The sequence below is a fragment of the Nelumbo lutea genome, chromosome 3 (genome assembly GCF_056320005.1).
Source record: "Nelumbo lutea isolate HS-2025 chromosome 3, American lotus-T2T, whole genome shotgun sequence".
Classification (NCBI taxonomy): domain Eukaryota; kingdom Viridiplantae; phylum Streptophyta; class Magnoliopsida; order Proteales; family Nelumbonaceae; genus Nelumbo; species Nelumbo lutea.
In genome coordinates this window covers 15,257,862-15,275,857 of record NC_142686.1, presented here as the reverse complement: position 1 = coordinate 15,275,857, position 17,996 = coordinate 15,257,862, and the positions used below count along the sequence as shown (strand labels likewise).

General features: G+C 36.2%; 2 protein-coding genes across 2 annotated transcripts; both read left to right on the top strand.

The window, feature by feature from the left end:
* Positions 1-314: 314 nt before the first annotated feature.
* On the top strand, positions 315-5,623 carry LOC148863136 (uncharacterized). Its single transcript, XM_088975125.1, has 5 exons — positions 315-861; positions 975-2,434; positions 4,430-4,843; positions 4,927-5,162; positions 5,267-5,623. The coding sequence occupies exons 1-5, from the start codon at positions 692-694 to the stop codon at positions 5,519-5,521; spliced, it is 2,535 nt and encodes an 844-aa protein (XP_088831251.1). The 5' UTR covers positions 315-691; the 3' UTR covers positions 5,522-5,623.
* Positions 5,624-10,813: 5,190 nt separating this feature from the next.
* LOC148863135 (large ribosomal subunit protein eL34-like) lies at positions 10,814-13,560 on the top strand. The gene is made up of 4 exons (XM_088975799.1): positions 10,814-10,959; positions 11,416-11,495; positions 13,012-13,121; positions 13,220-13,560. Exons 1-4 carry the CDS (start codon positions 10,881-10,883, stop codon positions 13,311-13,313), a joined length of 363 nt encoding a protein of 120 aa, XP_088831925.1. The 5' UTR covers positions 10,814-10,880; the 3' UTR covers positions 13,314-13,560.
* The last annotated feature ends 4,436 nt before the right edge of the window (positions 13,561-17,996 follow it).

Here is a 17,996-nt window from a genome sequence, read left to right as displayed (position 1 = left end):
AATGAAGCCCCCATGCGAGTTGCGACCCCTTTGACCCATTCTATTAATTGAATGGTTAGTTCATTTGGAGCATGACATTATTAATTACAGCGTATTATGGCCCTCTTGCCTTTCTTGTGTGCCTTAAAATCGAATCCACCCAGTCATGAACGCTTGATAAACAATTTCCCCTTGGAGGAGGGAGACCGAGAGAGAGAGAGAGAGAGAGAGAGAGAGGGAGTTCTAATAAACATCATATGTTGCTTAATTTTGTAATTTAACCTGACTTTGACAGTTAAATAATTTCTCTTCGTGAAAACGTGTGGGAGGTACACAGGGACTCCTCAACTGATATATCTTCTTTTGAACGTTTATATAGCGAGCTAACTGTAACAGAACCTGAGAACTCTAAGCAACTAAATGACCAGCAAGAGCTAAAGTTGCTCGCAGGTTCCTTTCTCCCCTTGAAAGTAGCTCAATCTCTCCCTCCAGTCTCGCTGATTAGGTTAGATTTCAACCTCTTTCAACCAGATTTTTTCACAAATCCTCGAGTATTTCCCTGCAGTTTCGTTTTTCTTTTTTATAGGTAGGAAGTCCATATTTCCTCATTCTCTTATCTTTTGACATAATTCAATGGAAACATGAAGAGTTTTCCAGAACGGTTATTCTGTTCTTTCTTCAAACCCAAGTAGCAGGGAGGTGGATTGAATTGATGGGAACACCAAAGATGTTCATTTCCACTACCCACTTCGATTTGTTCAACAAAAGATCTGTTAATGAGTTCCTCTTCACAAAAATGTTCCTTTTTGTTACTTCTTTCTGGTTCTCTGCCACTGGCTACGTGTTTTATCTGATCGGCCTCATCAGTATTTACATCTTTAGGTAAGCAGAATTACATGTTTGTTAATTCGCGTGTCTGTTTAGTTTTCACTTTTCAGTTCATTCATGTTGAATTGCGATGGGTTCTTATTATTTCATTAATTTTCTTCTTGCAGATTTAAAACAAATAATACTTCTGAGAGCCATGACAAAAGTTGCACCACCGTTGGTGTTACAGATAGAGAGGCTGTCCTTCCTCGGGAAGATGGTCCAATTGTTGCTTCAAGTTGCCTTGAGCCTGAAAGAGAACCTGAAATTACCAACTTTGAGGATTCAGATCATGATGATGGGTTTCCTCAGGAAGAGGAACCGAAATTCTGTTTCAAATTTCAATTTCATACCTCTGAAGACACTCCTACAGGTTACAGAGAATCCGAGGATTCCATTAACCCCAGTAAGGCCCCCAAGGTGAACACTAGTAAATATCAATTCTCTTCTGGGAAGGATTTCTGTGGCTTCGTTGAAGAGCCGGAGGTTGTGAGCTTCGCTGTCAAAGAATTATATGCAGATTCAAATTATGACTCTTTCAGCGATAATGAGATTATCCAAGGTGGATTCTTATCGGAGAAGATTCAACAACTCTATTCAAAAGCTCAAGTTGTTTACGAAGAATCAGTAGGAAATTACAGTCCTGTTGATCTCAGCAAAGAAGAATCAGGAAAAACAAAATCTGAACGACTCACAGAAGCTCAGGTAGCTGAAAAGGAAGAGCAAGTTAGTCCAGAAACTGATTTACCCGGCAAGGAGGATATCTCTTATGAAGTTCAGTTTCTATTCGAAAAGGACTTTGTGGCTTTAGATTCTGAACCGGAATCGATTAGTTTAAGCGATGTATTTTCTCTGAAGGATCATGCTTTTGATTCCAATAGTGATGAGTTCTTGTCGGAGAGAGATTTCGGAGAAGGATTAGATACTGGAACTCAGATATATTTTGATGGGGAGAAGGTAAAATTATCAGAAGAAACACAAGGTTACGAAGAGCCACATCTGCAGAATTCAAGCTTCTTGGACAGAGCCATCGAAATCAGCGATGGGCCATTCTCTGTTTGGAAACCCATCAAACAGATAAGCAATAGTATTGACAATGAGATTGAACTAAGAGAAAAGATTCGAAGTTCTGAAGAACCCAGTTTTCAAAAATCAAGCAATCTGGTACACGCAGAAGTTCTGTCAGATGAAGATTTCAGCGACGACGAAGATATCCCAGACCCAGAAGTCATTTACGGTGGCCCAGAAAAAGAGACAATGGATGGTTTAGAAAGATCTGAACAACCGAATTTGCAGGATTCATCAGTATCAGAATTAGATGATACAAACAGGTTGGAGATTCTGTGGGAACATCAGGATTTGATAGAACAGCTGAGGATGGAACTGAGAAAGGTTAGAGCTACAGGACTTCCCACCATCTTAGAAGAAAATGAATCCCCGAAGATGATGGAAGATCTGAAACCCTGGAAGATTGATGAGAAGTATCTGCACGAGGATAGAATGGACGAGCTACACAGATTCTACAAGAGTTACAGGGAGAGAATGCGAAAATTCGATATCTTGAATTATCAGAAGATGTATGGAATTGGTAAGCTTCAAAACTCGATATTAACGGAGCTCTGCTTTTTTACAACTTTTTTTTTTTTCTTCTTAGCTCTATTTATCGTTGGTGGAATAGTGCCAAATCATCTTCTCTCTGATCAGAGCACATTTCAAAAAGAGGAGAGAACGCTCTTTTGATGGTGGATGAAAAGCCACTGTCGAGAGGAACATTCCCTCCATTTTTAGGAGCGAAAGAGAAATCCCTTTTATGTAATGTTGCATAGTGCGATGTATCTATGGGCCCATCTGGAGTTTGGACCATAATAAATGACTAGTCCAAGAGTCGTTGCACTTATTAAGGGAATTTGGGGATATTCCTTTTGGCCGTTTCGAATTTCGATCATGGGCTTGGTGATCACGAAATCTATGGGGTTAGGATGAAGCTACATTAAGGGTTAGGGCTCGTTTGGGAGGGTCAGTTAAAGACTCAGCGAAGCTTGTTCAGCTGCCTGATCTGTTCCTCACAGAGCATGCCTTACCGCACATCGGAAATATTTCCGGTACTTGTATTTATTATTTATGGCCGACATGTTCACTATTAGGTGGAATGTGCTGTATAATCGGTGTGAGGTGCGCTTTGTGAGAGCAAATCCCAACCCATTCAACCACAAGGTTCAGTGAAAAAATAAAATCTGAGATGCTTCCCACCTCAAAGAATAAGAAGCCGCTGTGCTTCAGCTTCAGCCCTTTCGAATGAGTACATACAAAGCTTCATTAAGTGCCCGTTTGGGAGGGCTGAACTGAAGAATTCACATCTGGGGCTCACACAGGGCGCCCCATAGCACATTCCAACCAACCGTGTATTGGGAACATCTCCCAATGATGGCAAGTACGAGAGGTATTCTTAATGCACGGTGAGATGTGCTGCTGTGGGGCGTTCGTGGGGCGCAGATGTAAACTCAGAACTGAAACACAATGGGTTCTGACTTTTCAAGGTGGGCCTATACAGACGTTCCTTAAGTTATGTATGGTGAAAAATCTGAAGAGCCAATTAGTCATTTTTAGCCTGTAGAGTGCCTCAAAACAGCTGAAGCAGCTTACTATTGTTCAGCCTAACCCTCCAAACGGGCACCAAGCAATGTGGGCTTGCCCAGATAACATATGATACCCGAACGTATGAACATCCCAATTCCCAAGTCAAGCCTAAGCTACCCGTAATACAAATATTAGACAGTAACTTCCCCAGTCACGACTCACGAGTAGGCTATTTTTCTTAGACTTGTAGTGTAAGTATGTGACAAAATGAGATACCGACTACCAACACTTAAATTAATTGGCTTATTGCGCTAATAGTCTCACTCCTTTTATTAACACTTAATTGTACAATACAGTGTGTAAAAGAAAGACTACAAAAATTCACATGGATGTGTTTGTTTTTATTATTTTTGTTTTCCGATATGGATAGGGGGGGTGGCCAGTTGTTTTTCTTGGAAGTATTATTGACTACTATTGTTTTTCTCCTTTGTTTTGTCCTTTTAGACCACTTTCCAAGTGGAACTTTTTCTTTTGGTGGGTTGCCCACTATGAGTCTCTATTTAGTTTGAGAGCAGCAATTCTTAGTTTCCATTTGTCCTCTGCTCAAAAATATATGAAGGCTAGAAATGTTTCAAAGCATTTTGCTCCACTTGATTGGGTTAGAAATCTTTTGTCAATCAGATTTTGCTTTTAATTATATAAAAGACAAGAAAAGTAAAAGCTAGGTACATAATGTTGCACAACTACTAGACTAATCCAATCAAAAATTCAAAATGATTTTTGGTGCCCAACTGTTAAATCATGCATTCAGATTCAGGGATAAGGCTTTGGGGTGACGGGTGAGAATGACTACTGTTCTGAATTAAACCAGCCCGGTTTCCGGGTTAAACAAATGGGTCGGGCAGGTTTAAGGTTTGAAGAGAAAAATCAATTATTTAGTTTTAATAAGTTGCTATAGTATAGAGGCCCTAAATTCTCATATTTATGTTTTTGTGTCTATCTATAGGTTTTCTCCAGCTGAAGGATCCACTTCAATCGATTTCAAGCCGAAGATCGTCCACTCCAGCGATCGCTTCCGTTTTGCTCCAGAACTTAAGATTGTTTAAACGTGGAAGGGTTGAGGCTGACCCGACGATGAAGTTCGCCAGAGAGCTGCAGAGAGATTTGGAAATGGTGTATGTAGGACAAGTCTGCCTCTCTTGGGAGATCCTCAATTGGCAATACAACAAGGCCCAAGAGCTGCAGGAAACGGACCCAGATGGTCTCCGGCGATACAACCAGGTCGCCGGAGAATTTCAACAGTTTCAAGTGCTCATCCAGAGATTCCTGGAGAATGAGACTTTCGAAGGGCCCAGGGTTCAAAACTATGTCAAGAATCGATGTGTTCTTCGCAACCTTCTTCAAGTTCCAGTTATAAAAGGTAACAAAAGCAGATAAAATCTTCGATTAACATGAATGTCAACGTGTTTGATTATATGGACACTCATTGCACTGCCACTGCAGAGGATTCTGTGAAAAACAAAACGAAAGGGAGAAGAAAGAGAAGAGAGAATGACGTGATCACAAGTACAATGCTAACACAGATCATTGAGAAGTCGATGCAAATCTTCTGGGATTTTCTTCGTGCTGATAAGGATGAAACCAATGTGATCTTGAAGGGATTTCTGGGGACCCAAGTTGAACTCCAAAACTCCGCAGACTCTCAACTTCTGATGGATGTGCAAACAAATCTTCAGAAGGTTTGGATTTCTAATTATTTGAATGTTTTGATTCTCCAACTCTGCATTTTTATTCAGAAAGGGGCTCCTTGCTCTAACCATATTATCATCATTTTGCCATACAGAAGGAGAAGAGGCTCAAAGACCTTTTGAGAAGTGGAAATTGCATTGTGAAGAGATTGCAGAAACACCATCAAGAAGGCAAATTCGATCAAACCATGTTCTGTTCACAGGTTGATATGAAATTAATGTCCAGAGTACTGAACATGTCGGCAATAACGACAGACCAACTATTATGGTGTCAAAAGAAATTAAACAAGATTAGTTTTGTAGGAAGGAAGATTCAGAGAGAACCCTCAATTTTGCTGTTTCCATGTTGAACTCGTTTTCATCATATTCTCACACTTTAAAATGTCTTTCATCTGTAGATCCATACATATATACTTTGAAAGGAGAAGAAATATACAAAAAATATTTTGATCTTTTGGCTGTGTTTGGTTGCGGTGCAATTTTATTTGCATTAGTACAAATGCATGAAAGTGCAAATGAAACAAATGCAAATTCTGATTTAATTTTGTTCTGAATTTTACTTTATTCTGCTTCAAGTCTTATTTTACTTCATTTGCATTGCAATCAAGTAAAATAAGATAAATTTTGAACAAAAAACAAATCATAATTTGCACCGAAATCATTTGCACTACCATGGTTTTGTATCAGTACAAATAAATTCGTATTACAACCAAACACAGCCTTTAGGAAATAACTCGCTCTCTGCTTTATTCCATATTTCTTAATGCAACATCCTCTATTCTGTATTCTGCAAAGCCCACCAAACACGCGCATTCTCACTCGAGCCCGAACCACCATGACCCGGGCTTGGGTTGCATTTTAGGCTTTATGGGATAATTCTGGGCCTAATTTTAAGGCCCATTTATTAAATAGGCTAGGCAGAGATTGGCTTGCTAGCCCAGACAAGCCTTTTTTTTTTCCAAGGCTAGCCAAGCCTTGATGCTATAGATATACGTTATGTAACCCTGGTGGGCTATAACTAACTAACTAACTATAATAAAACCTTATAAATTAGATATAAAATGGGCTTTTAAAAAAAAATAAAGTTTGATGAATTTGCGAATTCGGATATAATTAAAATATATTGTAAATTTGGATACTATGGTTTAGTAACAGAGGGAATTCCTACAGAACTCATGTAACAAAGATAGTTTATTTGTTACAATAATAGAACATCTTTTGTTTCGTGCTCGGGAGGAGGAAGACGGTGAACAGTAACTTCCGCCCTTCCTTCTTGATTTGATTTGTAGATTTATAAAAGGGGCAATTTGTCAAATAAAATGATTTTCTCGTCCCATTCACTGTTTTGTAATATGTTTCAAAATATATCTGTTTGCAAATTCATGAAACCTTTTTTTTTGTAAAAATCTCACTATAAATTAGGATAACTATGTCGCATTATCTCACATCCCACAGCTGTCAATGGAATTCCAAACTCTTATACCCGACCCGACATATATAATTCAGATTTGGATGTTAAACCCTGCATCTGGTAATCGGATCAGATGTAGATTTAACCCAATCTGATCCAACAAAAATTCTGAGTCCAATTATATATATATGTTAAAAAATATTTTTTCATTAATTTTAATGATAATAGAGTGGACTAAATCTAAATCTGATCCAAAATCTAATATCGATTCTGAGATTTTTGGATTTAGCTAACTGAATCTGATCCAAATCCAACCTGATTATAGCCCTACTTCCCCAATTATTGCTGAAAAATAAGAATCCGGATAAGTTGATATTGTGTGTACATAATCAGTTTGGAACACATGTTTACAAATGTTCCTCACAACCCACCCTTGCAATGAACATAGTTGGGAAATAGGAAATAATTGATGGAATAAGATTTTTTTATTCATAAAATTTATATGGATAAAAATATTATTAATGGAATAATTATTTTTAGTAATTAAAAATTATGAATTTGCATATGATATATAACTTAGAATTTTTAATATATGTGATATATTTTAAGTTAAAACTATAAAAATATCGTTTATCAAACATTTGAAAATTAATTTTATTTGACTTTGTTTGTTAATGTTAAAAATTAAAATAGGAAAATAGAAAATAATTGATGTAATAATTCACATATAATAGTTGTATATGTTTTGTACCTATAACTTCAATAAAAAATAATATAATAATAACTTTGTGCATGTATTAATTTGTAAAAAGAAATATATAATATGTTCTAGCACTTTTGATTAATTTACATTATCAATAAAATTGTATGATTTCTATGTATCTCACTCTATTAATTGTAACATATTTCTTTACATATATCATAATAATATATATTTTTTATGTATTTATACATTAATTATGGATCCATATCCTAATGGTCTAACCCCACTTGTGTAGACCTCTAAACACACACACAAAGATAAAATATATATATTTAAAAGAAAAGAAAGAAATAATGACTAATTTAATTCGTGGCTTTCAGCCTTCTTTACTCATCATATGAGGTGGTCTATGTTGAAAAATATGAATCGATATGTCTTCATATTTGTACGTAAAAATGTTATTTAAAATCTTTTTGTATGTCTGAATACATAAACAATTTTAAATTATGATTAAATATGACGTCCTTAAACACTGCAATTCTATCCTTAGGAATAGCAACGGGGGCGGGGATCAGGGTTGGGCACCCCCTCCTCGTCCTCGCCCCGTAGCCAAAATCCCCTATTTTGTCCCCATCTTATCCCCAATGGCAGGGTTGGTTTGGGGTGGGGCACCGTTGGGGATGGAGAATCCCCAAATTTTCTCCACCCCAAAGAATTTGCCTAAAAAAGATACATTAAATTTTAGAGGTGTTTCAAATGTAGGACTATCTGAATTTGGGGGTGTTTCATAAATATGATTATGGCATCCTAATTTTTTTTTTTTTGAAATTAGAGGAAATTCATGAGAATTTTAAAAATTAATGTTAAACCTATAAATATTTTAATAATTTACCACTTGGCTTCTGGGCAGGTTTGAAGAATTATATGCAAATTCCCGTTCCTAATTTGGGACAAAAATATTTTTCCCATTTCCATTTAAGACCGGAGAAAACCTACCTTATTTGGAATGGAGCAAGATAGGGTCCCGATTTTATGTGGAAAATTGCTATCCCTAACCATCATCCTCTAATGTTTAAGCTTGAAAAATAATAGCATTTAGCAAAATGAAATGAAGAAACTAACCCAATCTAAATGTTGTCCAAACTCAACATGAAAAAAGTTAGTTTGGATTAGGGTTAGGTAGGGCAAAGAGGTGTAACTTGGGTAGGGTTTGAAAATTGTTAAATATTCAATGCACCTAAAACCCTAACTTGAGTCTGATATAATTGAAATTCTTCAAATCGAACAACCCAACTTATTGCTCTAGAGTTAGGTTGGGGGTTCAATAACTCACATTAGATTGTTTTCGTCCAGCTTTGCATTTATAAAACCTGTTACTAGGGGTATTTATCAACATCATAAAAGTGAAAACAAATAATGTGGTATTGATTGGGCTTTAAAAAAAATCAAGTGGTACTTATTAAAATTCACATGGTAGTTTGATTGATCATGGCTCTTTCAATATCATGTATTTCTAGCATATGTAATTTTTTTCTACCAATAAAATCAGAAAATATAAGCATTTTTTTAACCAAATGCATCTTTTTTGGGTGCTTTTTAAGGGATGCAATATGTACATGTTAGGTTGGCCTTTTGTCAAATTTTAAATGAGAACTACTCGAAGGCCCAAGTCCAAAGCATATATAAAATGCTAACTCAAGCCACCCAAGTTGTAATCCTAGACAGTTTTTAACTTATTGGAATCGGTTGCAATGACTGTTGGGACTGAAATTGGATTTGTTCGTTCCTAGTGCATATTACACCAACCTCACATCACATGTTAGATCACATCTTAGCTATGTATCGGGGATAATTTTACTATGAATAAAAAAATTGAGTATAGACAGGGATGCAAACGGATCAGATCAGATTAGAATTAGAGTATATCCAAATCTTCGATATTATGAACAACAGATCCGATCTGAATATTCAATTAGGTCTTACAAACATAGATTTGAATTCAAATCCAATGAGGATGTTGGATAGTCGGATCTAATCTAATCCGATTTATCTTTTAAAAAAATAATAAATTATTAAAAGATAAATAAAATGTAACAATTTAAATAAAAAACAAAAAAATACAAGTATCTTTTCAACTATTTTCATCATATATATATAATATTTATTTATAAAAACAAATAATATTACAAATTTGTAAAATTGCAATATAAATAATATATTTATAAATAAATAAATAACATATATGTGTTATATATTTATATAAATAAATAAATAAATAAAGTAACATATATGTCGGATTGGATAGGGGTGGTTCGCTTTTTTTGCCCGGTTCAAATATTTTTTCCCGATCTGAATATTCGAATAGGGGATATCAGAATCCGACGAAATAGGGTCGGACTTTGATCCGATCCATTTTCACCTTAAGTATAGAGATGTTTTCAATGCAAGACTGAAAATGGCTATGAGGTTGGTGTGTGGTGGCGCTAAGGGTGTCAATGGACCGGGTTTGGATTGGACCCCGTCTAGTCCAAAATCAATTTGGATGGATTGGAAGGACCAACAAGACATATTGGATTGAACCAATATGGTCCAAAATATTTATTAGATTGGATTAGTCCTGATCCGTCTATAACAAATTTATATTGGATTGGGTTGGATTAAGCCAATATCTAGTCCATTGATATAAAAATAAAAATATATGTATCAATGAATCGGGTTTGGGTTGAAACCAATCTAAATCAAAACGAAATTAAACAGATTGGACGGTCTAAACATTGAATTGACCCGGTCCAAATTGGTCCAAAACATTTCTTGGATTGGGTTGAACTTGATTCTTTATAATGAACTCAAAATTGACTAGATCGAATTGGACCAAACCCAGTCCAACTGACACCCCTATTGGCGCCTTCCCTGATTTCAAATCTGCCGAGACCGGACCCCTTCACATAACTACATGTGACGAGCAAATCCCGACTCGTTGAGACCTGAGTTTGGACTAGATCCGAACTTGTAAAAAAGGCGTTACTAATTTAGTTGTAGAGAAAAAAGGGTCCTCATGTCCGACCCACATTTGCTATGACTTGGACCCGGTTCCGATTACACTGCAACCCATGACCATGGCACTGTCAACTTTACTGAGCCCGGATCTCCTAACACACAAAAACTCTGCCTACGTCTATTCACAACACACTACTCCGACCCACATTTGCTATGACTTGGACCCGGTTCCGTTTACACTGCAACCCATGACCATGGCACTGTCAACTTGACTGAGCCCGGATCTCCTGACACACAAAAACTCTGCCTACGTCTCTTCACAACACACTTCTCCATGTGTGACTGCGATAAAACGTGGGCAGAGTTTGTGTGAGCAGAGATCCGGAAGCTGAGATATAGGGTGGAAATTGTAATTTTATTTCCCTACATGTATCTAATCCTGAACGTTAAAACGAATTGTTACAGCCGTCAGATCTAGGGCTTCGAAAACTAAGAAGCCTTTTTAATGGTTTTGTTTTGATGAAAGAAAACCTCTGTTTCAATCGTTCTCGTCTATCTCACATAAGCAAGCGAGAGATACTAAGGCTCGAGCTCGAAAATGGTTCAGCGTCTTACGTACCGGAAGCGGCATAGTTATGCCACCAAATCCAACCAAACACGGGTCGTCAAAACCCCAGGTATCAATCGATTCTCAGACTTTCTAACAAGATGCAAAAATCCTAATTTGCTCCAGTGGTTCTATCCTTTCTATAAGCCCTAGTTCGCAAAGCCTGCTTGCTGTTCATCACATAGTTCTGCTGAAATCTGACTATACTTCTATTCATGGCACCATTGGCGGTTTATTGTGTTATCCATACCATTTTTGTGCTTCATTCTTTTTCGTAATATACGTTGGTCTCCAAGTAGTGCACTTACATTGGTTGGTTGGTTGCTTATGCTGTTCCTTTTATCGATCTTTTATGTTTACATTACATTCTTTTATTCGATTAAAGATTTCTGATTACGGATCTCCGTGGGCGTTTATCGTTTTCGCTATCTCTAAATGTATCAGTTGCCTTTGAAGGAATTTCGATATTCTTCTTTGATTTTTGTTTTGAGGTGTATTAATTTACTCTGATTGTGTTGGAATTCAGGTGGGAAGCTCGTTTTCCAGAACACCAAGAAGAGAGCCAGTGGGCCTAAGTGTCCTGTTACCGGGAAGAGAATCCAAGGGGTACGTCTTCGTGTCTTAATTCGTTGTTCTCCATTTAGTTACCCCTTAACCACCAACGTTTTGATGGATATTAGAGTTTAGGGTTTTATTTCTTGTGTCATTTTCTATTAACCATGCTAATCTTGGTTCAAAGATCAGATTCCTTTTCAGAGTCACTTAATTGTTGGGTACTGTTTAGTTCGTTGATGGAATCTGTTCTATCTAGTTCCCCCAATTGCTTCTTATGGATAATGGTATTTAAATGATTTACTACTTGTTTTTTTTTCTACAAAATTCCTACCATAAAACAACTTCTTTTTTACCTCCGAGTCCATCTTCACAGAATTCTTCATTTGTGATCGTTATAAGTTGAACTAGCATAGTTGCATTCAGTAGGATTAAATTAATTAGTGTACTCAGTCGAACTAGCAAGACTTGTATTATTTGTGATGAATGTGATGCATTTCTCATAATCTTTGATCATTCTTTTCTATTGACTGTCAAATGATCATTTTCTAATTATCATTAGTCTTTGCTTATGCTTAGAAAATTTAATTTTTAAATGGCAATTTGTTTCCCTATGACATGATCTTATGCATTTTTGGAAATCTGTGGTTTACATTGTTAGTTCTATAGTTAATTGATAAGCAAAACCATTCTCTTCGCCCTTTCTCTGGAAAGTTTCCTATTTTATGATAAGTAAAACCATTCTATTGTAATATGATGTACATGGTATCTTCTTATGCTTTTTTGGAAATCTGTGTTTTACATTGTTAGTTCTCTTTGTCCTCTTTTCTGATAAGCAAAACCATTCTCTTGAAATATGATGTACATGGGATCTCGTCATTTATTACATAGCTAGATGATGGTGCTGCCTTAACAAGTGCTTGTGGAAGGACATGATTCACTTCAGTTTGTGATCTGCCATTCGTTATCCATACCGTTTGCATTTCACCATCAGGCTTTAAACTTGGACCGTGCTTCCTCTTCATGATGACAAGTTGAGAATATTTACATGATATTGTTCATAACTATTTCTCAACTATTCAGCTTTCATAATTTTCACCAAATATTTACAAATCCTTATCTGCAATGATGCTTTGGAATGAATTCACTTACATAGTACTTGCTATATTTATATAAGCAACCCTTATATTTATATGGTATTATGGTGGTATCATAAATATGGTGATGATGACCACTATTAGGCTATAAGCAAGAGAAACTTGCGTCCATGTTTTACATTGTCTGCTGGCTTAATACTGAATATTATACAAAGACAATCAAGTTTATCTGCTTGTGCACCCATATTCAAATGTCATTATTATTTAAGGTTTCGTACATTTCACATTTGGGCTTCCAATTGGTTTTTGGTTCTTTAGTCTCATTTTACTTTTTAATAGCAACAAAAACTCAAAACTATGATCTGTTATTTTTTATGTTTCATTGTTCTCCAAAAAGACGCTCTTTTTATTACCCGATCTCAATATCTTTGTTCATGCGACCTTTATTCTGATATGTAAACTCCTTGCCTCAGATTCCTCACTTGAGACCTGCTGAATACAAGAGGTCTAGATTATCCAGGAACAGGAGGACAGTGAATCGTGCTTATGGTGGGGTACTGTCTGGAAGTGCCGTACGGGAGAGGTGTGTTCATATCATTCCATAATTATCTTCAACATGGAATCCCATTTAATTTTTATTTTTCTTTTGATATAAGTATTTGCAAATTCTATTTTTCACAGAATAATTCGAGCCTTCTTAGTGGAAGAACAAAAGATTGTGAAGAAGGTGTTGAAGATCCAAAAGGCTAAAGAAAAGCAAGCCATGAAGAGCTGAACCGGGAATTGAAGGGCTTTTTATGATTTTGTTATTAATGTGGTTTTGCTTATAGTTTTCAGGAGTTTGGACAACTGTGATTACTGGTACCATTTCGATAGCGAATCTGTTCACTAGTTTTGTATTTTGAGTATTATTTTTTTTGATATCGAGAAGAACAAGATCAACTCTTATAATGTTAGAATAGTAATTTAGTTTCGTTTCTTGCTGTTTGATCTCTTAATATATATCCCTTTATTACCAAAAAGAATGAATTACCCTACAAACGTGATAGACTTGTAGTTTAGTTCTTTTCTTAATGTCTGGATAATGACAATTAAGTTGTTTTTTAACTTTTTTTTGAAAATGTCGTCGTCATGAGTTAATGCTCAATTATCCTCCATCTCCAGGTTCTTAATCTCGTACTTACCTGACTTCGGGTCTGTAGAGTGTATGCCATGATGTGGCTACTTTCCTTGGACCAAAGTTCTCTCGTCATCTGTTGCCATTGGTTTTGGTGGCGCTGTATTGATCATTTGTTCAAACATAATTATGAAATAATGACACTTTCTCATCCTATCCTTTCCAAATAATGCTAATACAAGCTTAGGCCAGTTGGCCTCACGTCTAAACTACGATTCCAAACATTTATCATTTCTATGTAGCGGTATATGATTACAGCCCTAGAAAAAAAAATTGCTTTTGTAAAGAATATTTTTATTAGTTGATTGTGTTTATTCTCATGATTCATAGTATCAATGTGTGTATATTGATTTTCTGGGTTACTGAAATGATAATTCTTGGAAACCCGATTGGGTGCAAAGATGCAAAAGAGCTCGAAAATTCATCATGCAATTTGCAGACGATTGCATTATTTTTCTCAGCCTACGATCTCTATTGGATTGAGCATTAAAGAGATTTTAATTGAGTTTGCAAGAGCTTAAGGTTAGTAATCGAATTTAAATAAGTCAACTATTCAGTTTTTAAAGAATATTTCTAATAGATTCTAGAAAATCCTAGTTCGGATTATGAGAATTCCAATCCATGCTGATACAAACATTTACTTCGGAGTCCCTGTTATTAATTCTAGAGTTACTAAACCCACCGTTCAAAATGCAAGGGAGAGAGTTTGTAAGAGACTTGGGTGGAAGATGATTCTTTGTCATTAGCTGGTTATAAAATTCAATTACTTTGATGATGCCTTAGTTTGTTATGTGGTTTTTCAAAATTCCCCATTCATTTAATGAAGTGGGTCAAAGCGTGTTCCCCAAAAATTTGTTATTGGGGGGGGGGGGGACTTGGATTGAGGAATCTTAAATGGGTAAATGAAATTAGTCTTGCAAAGCCAGGATGGAAGATATTATTTGAAAAAGAAAAATCTTTGGGTCAAAGTGACGAGGGAAAAGTATTTGAGAGATGGAAACTTGTGGGAGGCAAAGGTTAAGAAAGGCATTTCATAGGCTTGAAGGGGCATTTAAAGTGTAAGACAATTATTGAGAAAGGGATTAAGATGGGAAATTGGTAATGGTAATTCTACAAAGTTTTGGATTGATAAATGGGTTGGTGATGAACTCTTGCCAGAGCTTAAATCCAATCCAATGTGATGAAGAAAATGCTCTTGTGAGCGACTTCATTGACCAAGAAAGAGGAGTTTGGAGAGAACAAAATTCGAAGTCTAGTTTCGATGAACATTTGGAATAAAATAAAATCCATTTTCATCCCATTATGGCCAAGAGAAATCATATAGTTTGGAACCTGAACCCAAAAGGTAAATACACCATGAAATCAACCAATAAGTTGAAGTGTGGTAACTCTACTTCTAGGCGTAGTTTAGTGAATCGGAAGGGTTTCGTGTGGGGCTTAAAGTGTCCTCCGAAATTTAAAGCCTTCCTTTTTCTCCTTTTAAGCAATAAGCTCCCCTTAAAGGACCTTCTAAGGAGGGGTATAAATATTGAGAGGTCTTCTAGACTTGTAGTAGATGTGGTGAAGAGGAGAACCTTAATCACATTTTTAGTTGTAATTCCTCTGCCCAAATTTGGAATTTGATGAACTTGATTCTCTCGAATGCAAATGATCTTAGAAGAGAAATGTGTTGGCATATTTGGAAGCGTATGAATCAATTTTTTTTTTATAACGTGGAGACCCCGCTCATATAATTGTTGAAAGAGTTTCTAAAGATTTTCACAAAAGAAAAGAAAAGAAAAGAAAGAGTTTCTAAAGCCTTCATGGAATTCAGGGACCTTGTTGAAAACCCTAGCACTTTTTAACAAAGAAAGTGGAAATACATATCATGGCTCCCCCTAATCTTGGGTCTATAAAGATTAATTTTGATGCTTCTTGCTCTAATAATGAAAATTGTTCCATGGTGACTATTGCAAGATACCGTTTAGGAAAGATCTTTGGATTACAAAGGATATTTTCTAGGCACCTCTTCTATTAATGCAGCTGAAGCTTGGGCGGCATGGGAAGCTCACAACTTGGTGTGCAATTTCACAGACTATGAAATCACTATCAAAGGGGATTCAAAGCTTCTCATATCATATCTCAAAGGCCAAACTACCCCGCCTTGGAATCTAAGGAGCATTGTGTCGGATTGCTTGCATTTGAAGGAGAAGCTGATCAGTGGAGTAAACTACAGGCATGTGTTTAGGGAAGCCAATCAGGCGGTAGATTAGATTGCTAATATGGCGTACAGGCGCAGATGGTTTTGTTTCCCTTGACTTTTATTCTCTCCCTTGGGATTTAAATTTTATTTGTTTTTGTGATTTGCGTGTAGCACTTTCGGTTTTCCATAAAAAATAAATGACAAATAATAAGAATTGGGGCCTTTTAAAAAATTTAAACATTAATACCTATCGTAATGGTTAATGTCTCCATCAATTATCAGATTGAAAATGTAATATTAGAAGTATAAAATGGAAAACTCTATTGCAAGTTGTACAATGTTTTATCTCTTTTTTGACAAGATGAAAAATCAGCTTACACGGTTTGTTCATAATATGATATTAAACAACCTATTTTATTACAGAAGTGGGGTGGTATGCTGCGAAGGTTGGAAACTTGGACGATTGAAAACAATCAAAGCAACACTGCAATGGTTAAGGGTCGATGAACTGAATTGATCAAGGTTTTAAAATTGAACCGGACAACGAATTGTTCAGAGGTCTAGTTCTTGGGTTGAACAGTCTGACCGTTCAAATCAAATGGATGGTCCGTTCTGTCAAAAAAAAAATAACGGCCAAAACTGTTAGATGGTTTAAATGGTTCAAATAATTTAACTACTCAAGTTAGAGGTTTGCTGACTAAATCAATATTTTTTGACAAAATAATAATTCTGGAATAAAATGGAACCGATCAATTGACCAATTCCTAGTTTTTCCAGACCAACCATCCAATCTGATCCGATTTTGAAATAGAAGTGTAGTTGCAGACTCCAAAATGTTGAATTTTGTTGCAATTTCTATAATGCCGAAAGGGTATATGGTTCGCCAGAAGAATTTTGACCAATTAGAGCTTCGAGCTTCAACTTTGCTGAACACCAGCCGATTGGTTGTCGATATCGATTCAATAGGTATTTAATGATTGGACAGTATTGCCATGACATGAATCTGTTATCTCACACGGCCACGTTTATGACTTTTATGTAGAGATGGCAATAGATTATCCAGGGCTTAGGTAGCCATGAATTTGTTCTTCAATCATTTTCTGTCAAGCCAAACAGTTTTATATTGTTGCATCAAAATGCAAGCTGAGCCGAGTAGCATAGCTCGATGAATGGGTTTAATTATTTTTAGCCAGTAGCGTACTAGCGTACTAGTAGTTCGGTTTCGGTTGGAGCAAGTCCGTGTTTACCGTTCAACAGCCCCTTATAATTTTGGATGAGAATATTTACCCATAAAATAAAGTATATAAGTAGGAAGATACTCCTAATGTAAGAATGTAACGCCCTGTTTACTTTTTGGTAAATTATTTATCCGGTTAAATGTAATTATTTAGGTAATTTTTTTTAGGAAACGCTTATTCGAGTAAATGCATTTATTCATGTTCTTTTATTTTCCAGGTAAATAAAATAATGATCATTTTAGTCATAAAAATTCATTATTAAAAACGACATTCTTGTCTCATTCAAGTGCCCATGACTTTCTCCCTAAAAAAATTATTTACCCCTTAGGGTAAATGATACTTAAGAAAATAAACTTTTCCTGACCCCTACATAAATCTGAAAAAAGAATAAATAATTCTTGATCAAAGGAAATCAAAATCCTATTGACCAACTTTCCCCCTCTTAAAATCCAAAAAAAGAACCCCCCTAAAGGTTATTCCAAATGAAAGCCTGACTCATATACCAGCTATTTGCTGTATGGTCTCCCGTCCTTGGCTGGTTGTAACAGAGATTTGTGAGAGCGCTGCCCGCTTGTGGCCCTACCACCATTGTGTAGCCATTTGCCTAACAAGAGAAGAGTTTCAAAACCCATTGCACAGACCATCACCTAGGGCTTCCCGCTACCCTAGCTTGTAACTTAAGCCGTTCTCAGCCTAAACTATACCAGTCTATGCTGGATTATAACTTGTACATTTGAGATTGGGCTCAACTCGCGGCATTAGCGAATACACTCTTGAGAGTTGAGTCCACCATTTAGGTGGTTGTGTTTGGCATGATGAGAAAATGGCGCTATAAAGCTGTGCTGATGAAAACAACGGATG

What these genes read in the sequence shown, in the direction of transcription:
- LOC148863136 (XM_088975125.1), top strand. Translation starts at nt 692, where the DNA reads ATGGGAACACCAAAGATGTTCATTTCCACTACCCACTTCGATTTGTTC. An exon ending in ATCAGTATTTACATCTTTAG is followed by an intron (nt 862 to 974) that starts GTAAGCAGAATT and finishes TTCTTCTTGCAG; the next exon opens with ATTTAAAACAAATAATACTT. An exon ending in TCAGAAGATGTATGGAATTG is followed by an intron (nt 2,435 to 4,429) that starts GTAAGCTTCAAA and finishes GTCTATCTATAG; the next exon opens with GTTTTCTCCAGCTGAAGGAT.
- LOC148863135 (XM_088975799.1), top strand. Translation starts at nt 10,881, where the DNA reads ATGGTTCAGCGTCTTACGTACCGGAAGCGGCATAGTTATGCCACCAAA. An exon ending in ACGGGTCGTCAAAACCCCAG is followed by an intron (nt 10,960 to 11,415) that starts GTATCAATCGAT and finishes GTTGGAATTCAG; the next exon opens with GTGGGAAGCTCGTTTTCCAG. An exon ending in CCGGGAAGAGAATCCAAGGG is followed by an intron (nt 11,496 to 13,011) that starts GTACGTCTTCGT and finishes TCCTTGCCTCAG; the next exon opens with ATTCCTCACTTGAGACCTGC.